Source organism: Dryas octopetala, chromosome 3 (assembly GCF_963921425.1).
Source record: "Dryas octopetala chromosome 3, drDryOcto1.1, whole genome shotgun sequence".
Taxonomy (NCBI): Eukaryota; Viridiplantae; Streptophyta; class Magnoliopsida; order Rosales; family Rosaceae; genus Dryas; species Dryas octopetala.
In genome coordinates, this window is record NC_141368.1 from 20,854,351 (window position 1) to 20,871,264 (window position 16,914).

The 16,914-nt window shown below is 36.8% G+C and overlaps 1 protein-coding gene across 1 annotated transcript; it reads right to left on the reverse strand.

The window, feature by feature from the left end:
* Positions 1–11,414: 11,414 nt before the first annotated feature.
* Positions 11,415–16,573, reverse strand: LOC147291730 (protein SUPPRESSOR OF GENE SILENCING 3-like). The gene is made up of 6 exons (XM_086236924.1): positions 16,442–16,573; positions 14,094–15,093; positions 13,630–13,927; positions 13,168–13,412; positions 12,078–12,235; positions 11,415–11,945 (listed from the first exon to the last, which is right to left on the reverse strand). Exons 2-6 carry the CDS (start codon positions 15,090–15,092, stop codon positions 11,720–11,722), a joined length of 1,926 nt encoding a protein of 641 aa, XP_086093050.1. The 5' UTR covers position 15,093; positions 16,442–16,573; the 3' UTR covers positions 11,415–11,719.
* Between the last annotated feature and the right edge of the window lie 341 nt (positions 16,574–16,914).

A 16,914-nucleotide genomic window follows, 5' to 3' on the forward strand; every position in this document is an offset into this window, starting at 1 on the left:
GCTTGCTCCAATAACAGGGTAGCCTTTCCACATTTTTAGAACAATATGGTGTAACAGCCATTGCAAGCATCACTAGTATTATAAGAGTACATTGGAATTGAAAATGCAAATGAAAGATTAATTAGACACTATTCATACATTCAATCCCACTGCAGTAATTTGTTTGGTGGGAAAATAGCATTCTCAATCTCATATAAATAGTCACCAAAGTTCTTGCATGGTGGAGGATATTTAATTTCTGAAACCAAATCAGAAACTAATACCAATAAGGTGGGAATGCAGTAAGCAATGGTTGTTATTAGTGAGCATTCATACCCACTGTTAACAAGATAGTAGAAAACCATGGCATGACATTAATTAATAATATCAATCCTCCACCAATTTAGCAACCCCAATAGAGATGGTGAGCAAGTGAAACCCACTAACTGCAGCATTAGTGAGGACCGGACCTGTCAGATTGACACTGCAGGTTTTGGCAGAAGCTTCCACCATGCTTACATGTGGGTGGCCTTAGCTCCCTTGCCACCCCAACACCAACCTCCAACATGATATATGGTGACTGCAGTGTGGCAAGGGACATTACAAACTAGCAAAAGTGGCAGTTGCCTCTATGCCTACCAAAAAAAATTGGTTGCCTTTGCTTGTTTTTCTTGTAGTGATTGCTTTTATTCTTAATGAGTTGACTCAGAAAATTCCTTAACAAGGTTGGATATAACCTATTATGAAGATACAAAAACAAGGCTGTAGACCCAGTTGTACCTGAACTCAATCACTTCTCATCTGGTGGAAGGGGACCAATGCTCTACAAGCGCCAACTGCAAAGATCGATGTTGAATGTGCTCCAGGCACAGCTATATGGACCAAAGCATCATATCTAGTGAATTGCTGAGTTTAGACTGAAATCGGAATCAACATCACCAAGTGAATGAGCTATTCACTTTACTAATGCGTGCAAATTTGACAATCTGGGCATTTTCTTCATGTTGCCAGTAGTATAATCACTCACTCGATCACCCTCTCTGGAGAAAAAAAAAAAAAAAAAACGATCCCCTATGTCTTTCAGCTCCCCAAGTGGTGGCAAGGACAAACAGTAACTACAATTACTAAGACACATGAATTTTATTTGAGAAAAGGAAGAGTCTCCCAACCAATTTGGGAAGCAGGTTCCACCATAAAATTTTATGGTCAACTTCTCCAAACTTATGGGAGGTTGAAGCCTCTCAAGTACATCTCTCTCATTTTGGGGATCATTGGTTTGCGCACCCCATCCCAACACTAACTCCCTGAGATCTTCTTTTCCTTCAAATTGGCCTGCAAGGCATCCATAGAATCAACTACATTTTGCAGCTTGAACCCCGAAGATGCGTAAGCTCCCTCAGTTCTACAATGCTTGAACCATTAATAGATTTTCCCCCAATAAAAGTAGACAATGTTCTCAAATATTTCAATCTACCCATATGCAATGGCATCTCTTCTATGTTAGTTCCAATAATATCAAGATGACGCAAATTAATCAGTTTTGTAATGTATGCAGGTAATTCATTGAGAAAGGAACAATCGGACAACATTAATGTCTGTAGATTGTAGAGAGTACACACTTTGTTAGGTAACATTTTTATTCCGGTATTAGAAAGATCCAAGTAATGCAAGTGAATGAGATTACCGATAGAATTAGGTAACTCAGTGACATTTTTATATGGTGATAATGATAGTACTTGTAAACTCCTTAATGCTGGCAACAAATCATTTGGAACCCTCACTACAAGAAAAACATATTTGGGCGACGAAACTTTGGGCGACGAACATATATTCGTTGCCCAAAGCAATTTGGGGCGACGAACAAGAACATTTGTCGCTCAATGTCATAAAGGTTTGGGCGACGAACAGGTCCGTCGCCCAAAAGAGGTTTGGGCGACGAATAACACGTTCCTCGCCCAAAGTTACTTTGGGCGACGAACTCATCTCGTCGCCTAAACATACGCGACAAACAATTAATTGAGAAATACATTGGGCGAGAAATATACATGTTCGTCGCCCAAAGTGTCTTTGGGCGAGGAAAACGTAAATTTGTCACCCAAACATACTTTGGGTGACAAAATATTTCGTCGCCCAAACTCATTTTTGGGCGAGGAATATACATATTCCTCGCCCAAAGACTCTTTGGGTGACGAAATTCTGTTCGTCGCCCAAACTAGGAATTTGTTCGTCGCCCAAAGAGTCATTCCCTTTTTTTTTTTTTGGTACAATTATATGTATGTTAATCATACAATGCGATCGTGTTTCCAACGATCCGAACTGTTCAATTTTTAATTCTTCATTGAAAGATTAGCATTGCAAAAAATTAGGATTATTGGAGATGTAAAAGTTATGTAACGGTGCTCAAATGTATGAACGATCAAGAAATTGCTAATACTAATCAATGGAGTAGATGAATTCCGATTTGGGTGATTTTTTGCAGGAATGATGTTTGAGTATAAACGAATAAAATGAACGGCTCCGATCGTTGAAATTACAGTATAGTCTTCACAATTCTTGAATCGACAAAGTTTCAATGAAAAAACTATAGAATTATACTCTTCAAGTGTATTTGTATGTAGTAGGTCACTTTTGTATTGTGTTTTTAACGATCCGAACCGATCATTTCTTAGTGCCCCACTCAAAGATCATCCATGCAAAAAATTATCTCAATTGGAGATGTAGAAGTTAGGTTTAGCATTTAGGATGTATGAACGATCTTGATTCTTATAATAATAATCGAACGGGTTGATGAATTCCGATTGAGCCGATTTTTTCCAGGGTTGATCTTTGAGTATGAACATATATGATGAATGGCTCTGATTGTGATAATCACGTTGTGGTCTTCACAATTATTGAAGCTACAAGGTTTTAACGAAAGAGTTAATATAATTTTATTCTTCAAGTGCAAAAACTGTTCATGTATATATACAACCTCATATGTCGATCGTGTTTTCAATGATCCGAACTGTTCATTTATTAGTTTCTCACTCAAATATTAATCTTGCAGAAAATTAGGTCAATTGGAGATGTAAATATTTGGTATCAGAGCTCGAATGTAGGAATGATTGTTTTGTAATAATGGTTTGGGCGAGGAACTTCACATTTCGTCGCCCAAAGTGATTTTGGGCGACGAATTGTGAAGTTCCTCGCCCAAGATAACTTTGGGCGACGAAATTTGTAGTTCCTCGCCCAAAGTAAGAATACTTTTTTGTTTACAATTTTATATATGTAATAGCATACGATACGATTGTATTTCCAAAGATCATAACCATTCATTTTTTAATTCCCCACTCAAGGATCATCCATGCAAAAAATTAGTTCAATCGGAGATGTAGAAGTTAGGTAACGGTGGTTGAACTTATGAACGATTGTAAATTTTCTAATATGAATCGAAGTATGAGATGAATTCCGATTTAGCCGATTTTTTGCAGGGATGATCTTCCAGTATAAACGAATAGAATGAACGGTTCCGATCGTTGAAATCACATTGTAGTCCTCACAAATTGTCGAATCGCCAAAATTTCTACCCAAAAGTTAATATAATTATACTCTTCAAGTGTATTTGTATGTAGAAGATCACTTTTGTATTGTGTTTTTAACGATCCAAACCGATCATTCCTTAGTGCCCCACTCAAAGATCATCCATGCAAAAAATTAACTCAATTGGAGATGTAGAAGTTAGGTTTGGCATTTAGGATGTATGAACGATCTTGATTCTTATAATAATAATCGAACGGGTAGATGAACTCCGATTGAGCCGATTTTTTCCAGGGTTGATCTTTGAGTATTAACATATATGATGAACGACTATGATTGTTGTAATGACGTTATTGTCTTCACAATTATTGAATCGATAAGGTTTGCACGAAATAGTTAATAGAATTTTATTATTTAAGTGTAAAATCCACTGATTTATATGTAGAACCTTATATGTCGATTGTGTTTTTAACGATCTGAACCGTTCATTTATTAGTTTGTCACTCAAAGATCATTCCTCTAAAATATTAGGTCAATTGGAGATCTAGAAGTTTGGTATTGGAGCTCGAACGTATGAACGATCATGGTTCATAAAAAAATTCAACTTTGGGCGACGAAATGTCGCTTTGGGCGACGAACGGTGCGTCGCCCAAAGTCTGAAATTATGGCGGGATAAAACGGTGCCCTAAAGTCAACGACTTTGGGCGACGAACTTGATTCCGTCGCCCCAAGTATCTTTGGACGACGAACTTGTTAATTCCTCGCCTAAAGTTACTTTGGGCGACGAATTCATGTTCGTCACCCAAAGTCTTTAAGTTTAACCCATTTCTGGGTTCACTTCAGTCACTCTCTCTCACTCACTCCCTCGCCCTCGCAGCAGTCCCTCCTCCTTCCCTCCTCCTCCCGCAGCTCTCAGCTCTCACTCCCTCTCAGCGCGCCGGCCACTCCCTCCTCCTCGTTCTTCCCTCCTCCTCCCTCCTTCCCCGAAACCCAAACCCCCCCCCCCATCGGCAACCCACCCCCCCTCCCCTAAAAATCCACCCCCGCCGAAACCCACCCCCCCGAAAACCCACCCGCCGAAACCCACCCCCCACCCGAATACCCACCCCCGCCGAAACCCACCCCCCACCCGAAACCCACCCTCCCCCGAAAACCCACCCCCACCGAAACCCATCCCCCCCCAGCCGAAACCAGCTCACCCAAACCCCCCCCCCCCCCACACAGGTATTTTGTTTTTTTTTTTTTTGAATTTATGGTATTTTCTTTTTTTTTTGGTATTTTCTGTTTTTTATGGTATTTTCTGTTTTTTATGTTTTCTAATATTGTAGATTTTGTACTTGTTGTGGATTTTGCATAAATTGGTTGTGAAATTTCTGATTTTAGTGGTAATTAGTTAATGTTGTGGGTTTTTTTAATTTAGTGGTTTGGTTGTGAAATCTAAATTTAGATTGATGTTGGGCTCATATTTGACAATGATTTATTTTTTTGGTGAAGGAAGGATAGTGTTGCATTTGTTGTGAAAGATAATTGCATTTTTGGTGAGGTATGTGTTTAATCTATCTTTTAGTTAAGTTTTTGTATGATTTAGTATTTAATGTTTCATATATAATTGTATTAAATTTTTGAGTGAATTAGTTTGTATGTTAAAATTAATTATAAAATTGATTAATTAATTTGTATGTTTTTATATGCTAAAATTTAATAGTTTGTTTGTATGCTTATATGTATATTGTTAGATTAATTATAGTTTAGTTGTAATTGCTAAATTTCCGATGACGTAGTCCAGCACTCCTCGAGTACTGGGTGAGGTCATGTGGCACGAAGCGCTTGTGCGAAGTTATCAATCGATAACTTTGTACATTTAACTAGTCGTGCGAAGTTATCAGTGGATAACTTTGTACACTAAATTTAAATTCACTTTAGACCCGTTCGAGAGTCTATTGGACGCGCGCATGGGCGCTGGGCGTGACTGCGCTCCAATATGATTCTTGAATTGTCCAAATTACCCATGGACAGTTTGGGAGTGCACAATTATGTGTTGTGGTTAGCGGTTCATGTGATGTGGTTTTGATCTGAGAAAATTTCGGCAACATCTCCTTATGTGTTCTTCGAGTGCATACTAGATATTTGTTTTAAATATCTACGTCGTGCACTTGGAGAACCATAGGGAGATGCTACCGAAATTTTCCCAGATCGAAACTACGTCGTGTGAGCCAACAACCACGACACATATGTGGATTCTCGAATGGGATAGGGCCCTTACCGGAGGCATAAGGAGACGAAGAATGGTGACGCATCATTTTCTAATTGTCGTGTAATATGGAAACAGGCATCATGGACCGACAGTGGATACGTAATACGAATCGTGTTAGTGATGAATATTTGTATGGGATCGAGCTAGTCATTTATCCAAGTTGCACAGGAACATGTCAATGCTCAGAATAATATAAGGTGTCCGTGCCGGAATTGTAACAACTCTTTATGGAAGACAGTGCGTGAAGTCAGAATTCATTTGGTGAAATATGGGATGTCACACAACTATACGACATGGTATTATCATGGTGAACCGAGAGTTTATGCTTCGACTTCCTCGGAGACCCGAACAATTCTGCAGCCTACTGAATCTGTTGCTGATGATAATGACCAAGTGATGGGCATAATAAACGATGCTTATCCATATGCATCGCTAGATCACGAAGTCAGTCAGGATGATACAGAGAGCGATAATATGGATCAAGATGATGGGTTGCCCGAAGTCCAAAGAGAAGAGTTTGATAAGTACGAGAGATTGTTGAAACAAGCTCAGCGGGAATTGTACTCTGGTTGTGAAGAGTTCTCAGTGCTAACTGCTGTTGTGGAGTTAATGCATTGGAAAGTACTTAATCAACATTCGAATCCAAGTTATGATCAGTTGATGGGGATTTTGAAACGAATGCTTCCAAAGAACAATCATATACCTGAACCCATTATCTTGTGAATAAGGTGTTGAAAGATCTCGGTTTGGGATATGAAAAGATTCATGCATGCAAGAATGATTGTGTATTGTTTTACAAAGAACACCAAGGGAAGGATAAATGCCCTGTGTGCAATGAACCGAGATATAAGAACAAGTCTGTAGAGAGAAAGAAACAGATTCCGCAAAAGGTGTTGCGTTATTTCCCACTTAAGCCAAGGTTGCAACGATTGTACATGTCGACACATACTGCAAGTGACATGAGGTGGCACAAAGATAAGCGGGTTGAGGATGATGTGATGAGACATCCTACAGACGGAAGCGCATGGAAAGAATTTGACAAGATATATCCGGATTTTGCAGCAGATCCACGAAATGTCAGATTAGGACTTGCTACTGATGGATTTAATCCATTCGGAAATATGAGCACATCTCACAGCACTTGGCCAGTGGTCGTGGTTCCTTATAATTTGCCTCCCTGGAAATGCATGAAAAAAGAATTCACAATTATGACGCTATTAATTCCATGACCGCAATCCCCTGGCAAGGAGATCGATGTATATTTGCGGCTGTTGATTGATGAGCTGAAAGAATTGTGGCAAAATGGTGTGCCGACATATGATAAGTGTATAATTGAGGTATTTAAAGATAATTTGCTCAAAAATTTAATATATTTTAGATCTTTATACTAAACATCTCACTTCTGTACCCTGCACTTCTTATTAATTACAGCTTACTGATTTCGTTGATGGAGCTATAGTTGGGATGATTATCCTGTTTTTGTACCCTATGTTAGTATTTTTAATATTATTATATCAATGGTTTTGAACTTTTGAACCTCAAATAACAGTTCCCATCATTTTGCAGTTTTTTTTTATATATATTTGGGTTTATTACACCCCAATGTATTCTATATAACTTACTCAAATCTTTTTAATTAATTTTTAAATCCCTTGTGCAAACTTGAATTCTATAAGCAATCTCCCCTGTGCAATTAAGCATTTAAATTAATAAATTTCAGCAGTAGTCCATATTACAGCAACTCACAATGAATCTAGAAATATAGTTTTTTCATTTCAACCCAATACATACATTAACTTTTTAAGAACCATCTGCTAACCACATTACCAAGTGGCGTCTATATATGCTGCCACACCCTTAAATAATATGCACAACATACTTCAAACTACATTCACACATATGCCCATTGATCTTTACATAGAATATAACATACACATATGACATGTACGTCCCCCATCATTCATCCCAAACTTTTTGGCCATCACATTTACATTCCCATAATTCAAGTTTACTTCACCTATTCACATCAGTTAACTCAAAATATCTTTCAAAAACAAAACGCACCAGTTTAGGCTGCAACTCTTTCATGACAGCCTTTAGGAACTTGCTTCCAAGGATCACCCAGCTAGGCCTTTCAGTGCAGCAAGTGCAGAACCCAAGTCCTTGAATGAGGATATTTTGACTTTTTGTTAAGTGTAAAAAATTGCTTAAATGTCCTTATTCTTAACGGGTCTTAATGGGTTTCACGGGTTGATACGAAACACGACCTGTTATCTAAACAGGTTGTTATCGAGTCTACACGATTTGGACACGACCCAATTACCTCAAACCCAAACCCGCAAATTTGCGGGTCGTTGGATGATCCTCTGAAGTGTTCTGCATTATGCCAAACTGAGAGTTCACTTGTAGTGTACCCACAGCTGTACTTACACCCAGATATTTATGTGTAGATTAATATCTAATTTCTATTATTTGAACTTCAAATGATGAAGATAAAGCTGTTTACTAATAAGCGGGAAACCTCTTATTTTTCCGCTCACTTAGTTGTAGTTAAAAAAAGAAGAAGAAAATTCACAGCCCTCTATAAACCCATAAAGGAATAGCTCATGGTAAATTTATGAGAGGAGCATTCAAGTACATTTGCATGAGTTAAAAAATGCAGAGAAGAACAGCCAAGTAAAATTACCATCATGAAAAAATCAATGATCAAATTTGTGAAATTCAATAACAGCCAAGTGAAGTCTGAGCTATACAGGCTTACTAAAGATTGTGATGGGGTTTAAATAGAACTGATGGCTTGTAATGGATGGAAATCGCAGAGTCAGAATGGACTGGGCCATGAGACAAATAAAGGATAAAAATTGTTATGGAATATGTGTAAATGCAAATGAGACAAATGGGAGTTGTAAGAGTATATTGATAAAAGTATGGTAATTGAAAAAGTAAAGCATTAACAGACAATCAGTTTCCAATTATTACAAAACAACCAGATAGCTACAAGAGTACCCATTATGAAAATTAAAGAGAATGATATGTAAGAGTAATAGAGTATCTTTAAAAACAGAATGCAAAGGGGATTTTTCTTGTAGTGACTACATATTCCCTTTTGAATTCATAGTCCTTTAGAAAGATTGAACAATAAGCAAAACATTGCTTTAAATGAGTTGGGAGATAATAGTAACTCAATCTTAGAGCCAGAATAATATTGATATTACCATAGGGTAGGTCCCAAAATATTGTTGTTTAATATGCTATTCCATTCATCAGGATCTATCCTACAACGTAAGAGACCACCTAGTGTTTCCGCAACTAAAGGTAAACCATTGCATTTATGTGCAATTTTCTTGCCAATTTCTTGTAGATATGGATTTGCACTAGGGTTTTCATTTCCAAAAGCATGTTTTGAAAGTAAACAACCAGCAATCCTCATGCGACAAGTGTTCCAAATAGTGAATAGAAATTGTGCGCATGATAGATGCAACATTTATGTTCCATGTTGTTACAATGACCTTACTTCCCCTTGCCCCATAACTAAAAGGAATCTGCAGGCAGGTGATTAATTCCAATCATTATAGTTCTCATTCCAAAGGTCATCTAACACAAATAAGAATTTCTCTCCCCTTATTTTTTTTTTTTTGCTAAGTTTGATTTGAAGAAAATTCAGGTCTTTGTTGTCATAAGCTTCTGAATTGATTGACTCAAGGAGGGTTTTAGTTATCCTAATAGCATCATAATCTTCTGAAACACAAACCCATGCTTTTAAATTAAAATGCTCTTTCACTTTGTTATCATTGTAAAGGAGCTGAGCAAGGGTTGTCTTACCAATCTGCTTTACAAGGAGTTCAGCCATTTCTCTTCTTTGAAAAGGATTTCAATGAAGAACGTATTCTATTCTTTATATTCAAACTTTTGCATATAGCTCGAGTGCTACTGTTGAACCTGTGACATAGTGAGTCTCTTTTTTAAGATTATATATCTCTCAATTCACATTGTTACACATAAACATGGTTCTTTGTTTATCTATTTTGTTCTTTAAATCAACACTTAAATGAAGAAAATATAACCATTGCTGCCCTTTTATTGCCTTCTGATATACAGTGATACCATTCCCAACGGTCTTGTTACCGTTTTGCTATTTATTTTTAAACAAGCGTGTTAATTCTCCTACATCCCTAATCAAGCAGATTATAAAATTATAAATAGAAAATTACAAAAAAGTCAATAAAAAGTTTTAATATTATAAATATGTCAATACAAAATGTCTTATCTCATATTAGTCAATGGTATATTTTGAGAAATTACATTTTAGTCAATGGTCCGGCCCATTTTAGTTATTAAGCCCAATCCACTTGATGATGTCATTTATTTTGGTGCATTAAAAAATATCAATTTGTCCATCCTTTTTTTTATTACTTCTGAGCGTAAAATTATGACGTTGCCCTTAATTTAGTTTAGGGTATAAAAATGGAGACATGATATATAAATGAGGTTTAGGATTTAGAGTCACGGTTTCAGAGCTTATGACTTAGGGTTCTGCCCAAAACCCGAAAGCTAAATCCTAAGCCATTTTACTGCATAGCAGTCAAGTACAAACCTAATACAAATCTAAATATGAATAATAATATATGTTTATTAATTTATTGTAATTCATATATATTTTTTTTTTTGGCCAATAATGACTAAAATAAAATTATGAAAAAATACATTGATTAAAATGTAATTATAAAAAATTTTATTGACCTATTTGTAATTAGCCCGAATATAAATAGGACATACAGTTTTTGTCAACAATTTATGAACTTCACTGCTTCAGAATGCTTATTAGACTATTGGAAAAAGAGAAAAAACAAATTACTGTCGGTGCAAAGACCGAGATCTTCAGTACTTCAGACTAACATCTATTGTTCGTCCCCAGATGATTTTATTATATTAATTTATTTGAGTAATTTTAAGTTATTTAAATTATGAGATAATGATCTCAAGACAAGTTAACACCTATTATAATTTTCTGTTTTTCTGTCTATTCACCACTTTCTCTAATCGAGAATGAATATTTTGAAAAAACAAATTATGAAATGTTGGGAATTTATAATCCTCCACCGGTTACAAAAACAATTTAATTTCTCTAAATCAAAGAGACAATTCAGGGACATCAGAATTCTGTATAATTTTTTGGTGTTAAGAAAAAATCAGCTGTGTATGCAGCACAGCACCCGATGAAAAAAATTAAATATATATCAAGAAAAAAAAAAAAAACAAATTCAAAATACATATTAGCTACATGCATGGAGAAAGACTGCAGGCTGCAGCAGAAACACTGAAACTGGTAAAGAATCCGCTAATTGCACCCCAAACTGTGTCATTTGATGAGAAATATGACCAAATATATCTGTCATAAGATTTGTGCATCTTCACTTTTCATATAGTAATAGAACAGCCACTTAGGAAGACTGAAACCTAATTCTTATAGCTTCTTAAAATTAATTAGTGGTTGGTGCTAGTTCAGAATTGATGGCAGTTTTAGGAGTGTAACTAGTAAGATTGTTGATGGAGGTTTATTGAGCATATTGTTGCTTGTAACCTTGATTTTGGTACAGTTTTGAGGCTGAGTTATTGGGGCTGTATAGAGGGTCTTGGCCTTGCTTGGAGTGAAGGGCTAGGCATGTGGACAAACTCATCAAATATAATTTCGGGCATTACCAACAACAGATGCTAAGTAAGCTCAGATATACAGAGTACTCAGACCAAAAAAAACAAAGGTAATCAGAGTACTGCCAACCTCAGTTCCATTTTAATGGTTGTCTCTCTGCTTTTCCTTACAGTAAAATTCTTTGAAGCCTATATATTATAAACCAGACAACAAAACATAAACTGCCCTAAAGTTTCTTAGTGACTAATTCTAGCAGGTGTGCGTCTCTCTGTCTATCCACCTTAAATAATGCACTCTACTAAAAACTCACCACCACAGATTCACAGGCCATTGGCAGTATCTTCGGGGTGATGCGGGGCGTACTTGTCCATGAGCTGGGTTAATGTCGCATCATACTCCTTCTCCAGCTCTACCTCTTCCTCCCAATGCCTCAGCTTCATTGCAGCTTTATTGTCCAAATGGGATTTCATCAGCATATCCCTCTCTGCCACAAAATCTTCCATCTCTTTGTCTTGGAACTTGATGAAGTTGTCAAGTTCCTCCGACCTATGGTCACAAGGAGTATGAAACAAGTATAAATCAAAATTTCAGAAGCAACACATGGCAGTCCAATATAGAACCAGAATAGGTGTCCTAGCTTTCTTTAGTCAACCATATTCTCTTAGCACATCCAGTTACCTGTTTTTGTGTTCCTCTGCATTTGAAGGATCGACATATGACTGCTTCACCTTGTCACGTTCCTCCTGCTGCAGCCTCTCGAAATTTTCTTCCTTTGCATCTCTTGATTCTTGAATGATTCTGATTTGGTCTTTGAAAAATTGTTCTTGGAGATACATCTTTTCACAAGAAATAAATAGATAAATAAAATGAAATAAAATAAAAGAGTAAGTACATCTGCCAAAATAAACAACAAATACAGAAAAGAATAAAATATTGAGAAGCCACAAATAAAAAGAATAGCGATGGATAAGCACATCAACACGTTTAAAATATCAACTGCAAATCAGTAAAACCTGGATGCAAATGTAAAACACAGATAAAAGAAGAGATTTATTTTCATATCTATATATATATATATATATAAAAGATAAAATATTGAAAAATATAAATATGATAACAAACGCACAAAAAAAAAGCCTCTAACTAATGGTCTTTTGCCAAAGTGCAGTGCAAATATTTATGCTCATTTCAAGCAAAGTGATTGTTTCTAACCATTTCAGACAGGTAGATTGTTTAAAGTCATTTCAGACAAATAAATTGGTTATAAGTTACCACCATTTCAGACAAATAGACTGGCTATAGCCCACTTAAACAAATAGATTGATTCTCACCAAATTCTTCAAAAAAAAAAAAAAAATTTGGTTATATCCATTTCAAACAAAGTCATAAACCACATAAAGTGTACGCTCTTGACTTGACTTCTACTATAACTTAAAAAAAAAAAGTAATAATAATAATAATAATAATTTGGTTATATCCATTTCAAACAAAGTCATAAACCACATAAAGTGTACGCTCTTGACTTGACTTCTACTCTAACTTAAAAAAAAAAATTGGTTATATCCATTTCAAACAAAGTCATAAACCACATAAAGTGTACGCTCTTGACTTCTACTCTAACTTTAATTAAAGGAGCAATACCACTATAGACATCCATAAATGTCCACATTAGAATATGGAGGTAGTGTCCACCAATGCTGCTTAAACCACACCACAAGTTTCCATCCTAATTATAGGGCACAATAATATATCTCCATAAGGAAATTACCTCCTCCTTGTTCTCTTCATGCTGCATTTTTGTCCTCTGTCTCACAATTCGATTTTCCTCTGTTGTCTTCCGGAGCTTCTCACTAACTATAACAAGAGATTCTTCAAGAGCTTTTGCATGCCTCTGTTCTTTAGCAACCTTGTTCTTCAACCAAACAAGCTGCTGGTTGTCCTCACTCATTTGCCTTATTTGGTTGACAACCATCTCCTGGTATGATCTCATTTCAAATTTAAGCTTCGATTTTCCTAATGGTAATAAAACATGTGAGACACCCCAACATAATATTAGCATGGATCTTAATTGCAGAGAGAAGTCTAATGCATCAAAGTTACCATATATATTTGAAAGATTTAAGTAAAAACCCTGTAACCAGTAGTACCCAACATATCCAACAAAAACCAAAGAGAGAGAGAGAGAGAGACAGAGACAGAGAGACAGAGAGAGAGACAGAGAGAGAGGGACCTTGGGAATGTTGGTTGAATGAATTCATGTCTTCTTTCATCGCCATGTACCCATAGAGCTGCCGATTCCCACCTGGATAAAATAAGACACGACCACTCCCATGCCAAGCATACTTGTCCGTTCTTTGCTCTATAAAATGCTTGTGCAGGCGCTCAGCCTCTAAGTAACCCCTCGCCGAAGATTCAAAGATCAAAATGCTCATCCCACGGTGTCCTTGTGGACCATATGAGTGTCGGGCCTTCACAGCAGCATAAGAGCTGAAGTAGTCCAGAAGCTCCTGATTTCCCATACCAATCCACTGAAATTCAAAGCAAGAAAAATGAAAAGGATTAGAATGATACCAAAGTAAGGAATCTTTAGCAACAAATTATGACAATGCAACTGTACTTGTGAAAGAAAATTGATTATATAAAATGGACTCCAATATCATCTCAAATTTCAAGCGAGAAAAACATAAATCGTACCTTGTCATTATCATCCTGCTCAAGTTTAGTATTCATAATGACAACCATTGGAGGCCAGACAATTTCGTGATCCTTTTCCTCATCTTGTAAACCATTCCATTTACCAAATGCTTCACCAGCAGGTACAACTGTAGTTCCCCTCCTCCGCAACTCCTCATCCAAAAGTTCTCCAAACTCTCTATGTTGTTTCACCCTTTTTGATCCTTTTGTTTTGGCATGTGTCATCAGGGGCTGCAGACCTCGGTACCGGTCAATGGAACCAGGACCACCTTGGCATGCAGGACAGTGCCATTGCCCAGCAGGATCATTAATCTCACCAACAGTTAAACTATCCAAAATCTCAAAAAATTTCTTAAACCATCCACTCTTCTTTCGAGTGCCATGGCTCTTTTCACTTGAATCCGAGTCAAACTCATCACTTAATAGCTCATCATCAGTATCACTCAAAGCATCAGAATTTTCATCAACATCATCATCATCATCAGCAGCAGCAGCGACATTGCTATCCTTCTTATCATTGCCTTGGCAATCTTCTGAACCCTGGGGTTGAGTGAAACCAGCTCTAGATTGCCAGTTCCATCCATTGTCCAGTGGAGGGGGAATTACAGGTTGTGTGGCCGCAGAGTTGTTTTCAAAACCCCTAGTGGATGATTGCTGCCATACATTTCCTCTTCCAGCCGGTTTTCTAGAATCAGCAGTTTGTGATGGCCAGGAGTTACCAGGAGTCCGTCCTGATCCACCACTAGTCCATATACTTGGCTTCTGAACATTTGGCGGTGCCCAAGCTTTAGAATTAGAATTTTGAGAACCCCATTGTTTTGCAGCACTGCTTCCAGCTCTGTTCTTTGACTTCCTGGCAATTACCTCCCACTCTCCATCATCATGTGCTGAGCCCAGATTAATGTCTGCTACACCATGACTCAACTGCTCAACCTTAGGGCTATTGATTTCAGGGACATCTTTTCCTTTGGGATTTCCACCACCTCTTCTTGAACTCATCCTAGAAAGCAAAAAAAAGTCACAATAAAAAAATTTAGAAGTTTGAACGTAAATTATCTTCCAGGATCAGGAGCATTGCTATATTCCTTTTTCTGTTGTAGACAAAGACTAAAAAGCGTTTGTGCAATTTCACAAAACTATCAATATTGAGTATGAAATCAATATATGATGGCACACATTTCAATGGTAAAAGATACAAAGCTTGAAGATAATAAACATATGAATAAAGGCACAGTTAAAGAGGATATTAGTTCCAACAAAGTTGAGAAAAACACAGGTCCATTGTTACCTTAATTTTGCATAACACAACAAACATAAACCATCTATAACAAATAGGGGTGGAGCCAGAGATTTTAAATAGGTCAAACAAATAATGAATAATAATGAAAAAAAAAAATATTATTCTACTTCTAAATTACAATACTGTAGAGAATGGAGGGAGGCCATTGCATTAATTATGTGAAATCTATCAATTTGTTACGAAAACACTTTGTTTAAGAATCATAACAAGTTGGTTTTCCTTTTTAATTAGTAAATAGATTCAATAAACAAGAATGCTTTTATAAAGAACAAGTGAGTGTATCTCATAAGTTTCGAACGCTAAAAAGGATTGCAGGACTTAACTCTCAGCTGATTGATTGAAATAAATACAGAACAGAATGCATTTCTAAATCTTATAGTTGAAAAAAAAAAAAAAAAAAAAAAATGGTGAGAAGGAAAAATAAAGGCAGTGCATCACAAGTACATACAACACTAACAAAGGAAGAAAGGAACGTATAAACAGAATATGGGTAAAGAACATCAACCATAAATATCACTCATCCTATGTATAAAAAATGATAAACAACATTATTGAAAATATACAATGGCTGATACCATAGTGGTCATCACTAAACAAAACCATGGGGCTGTGTTACCTCATGAACATATAAAAGAAAAGAAAAAAATGAAATGGGTGTTTCTTACTTTCTGAAAACTTTGTAGGGGCTAAGACCAAGACAACAAAAGCCCTAAAAGATTTTCAAAGCTTCCAAACACATAGAAATGACAAATCCAACATTCTAGAGAGAGAAATCGAAAGAGGGTTTTAGAAAGAGAGAAAGTGAAATTCAACGCAAAACCCCTCAAATTAAAAATCCAATGAAAAATTCAAAAAAAACCGCCTCAAAATTCCAGATAGACAAACAAAGCTCGCAAATACACAAACATGTCTCACATTATAGAGAAACAAAATCACTCTTAAATGCACGAATGGTAGATAGAAAGAACGAAATATATATATACACACATATATATATCTAGAGAGAGAGAGAGGGGGAGGGAGAGAAGTGAAGCTTCAGAAGCAAAACCTGAGGAAGAACGCCGATCGTCGTCGGAAAGAGTGAGAATCAAGCGAGGATCGCGCCGGGGACTGGGAGTCACGCGATCGCCGAGTGTCAGACTGGGAGTGTAACTGTGTGAGAGAGAGAGAGAGAGAGAGAGAGAGAGGGTGGTGTTGCTCATGGAGGTCTGAGGTGACAAGTGGCATGTGAAGAAGTGGAAGAAGAGAGAGAGAAGGTGGTGGTGTTGTTGGTGTGGCGTGGGAAGAGATGGTGGTGCTGGGCAAGGGGTGGGTCGGAGGGGAAGGAAGAGAGAGAGGAGCTGGGCACGGGGGAAAAATGGTCAATTCATGGTAGGATAAAATTGTCTGTTCATGTTCACATTTTTTGTTGGGTAAAAAAAGAAAATTGTAGGGTATGTATATAATTCCCTTTAACTTTTAAGTCCTCTTTCAAACCTTCATCCTCAAGGTTTGTGACTGATGATACCCAAACCTAATTTT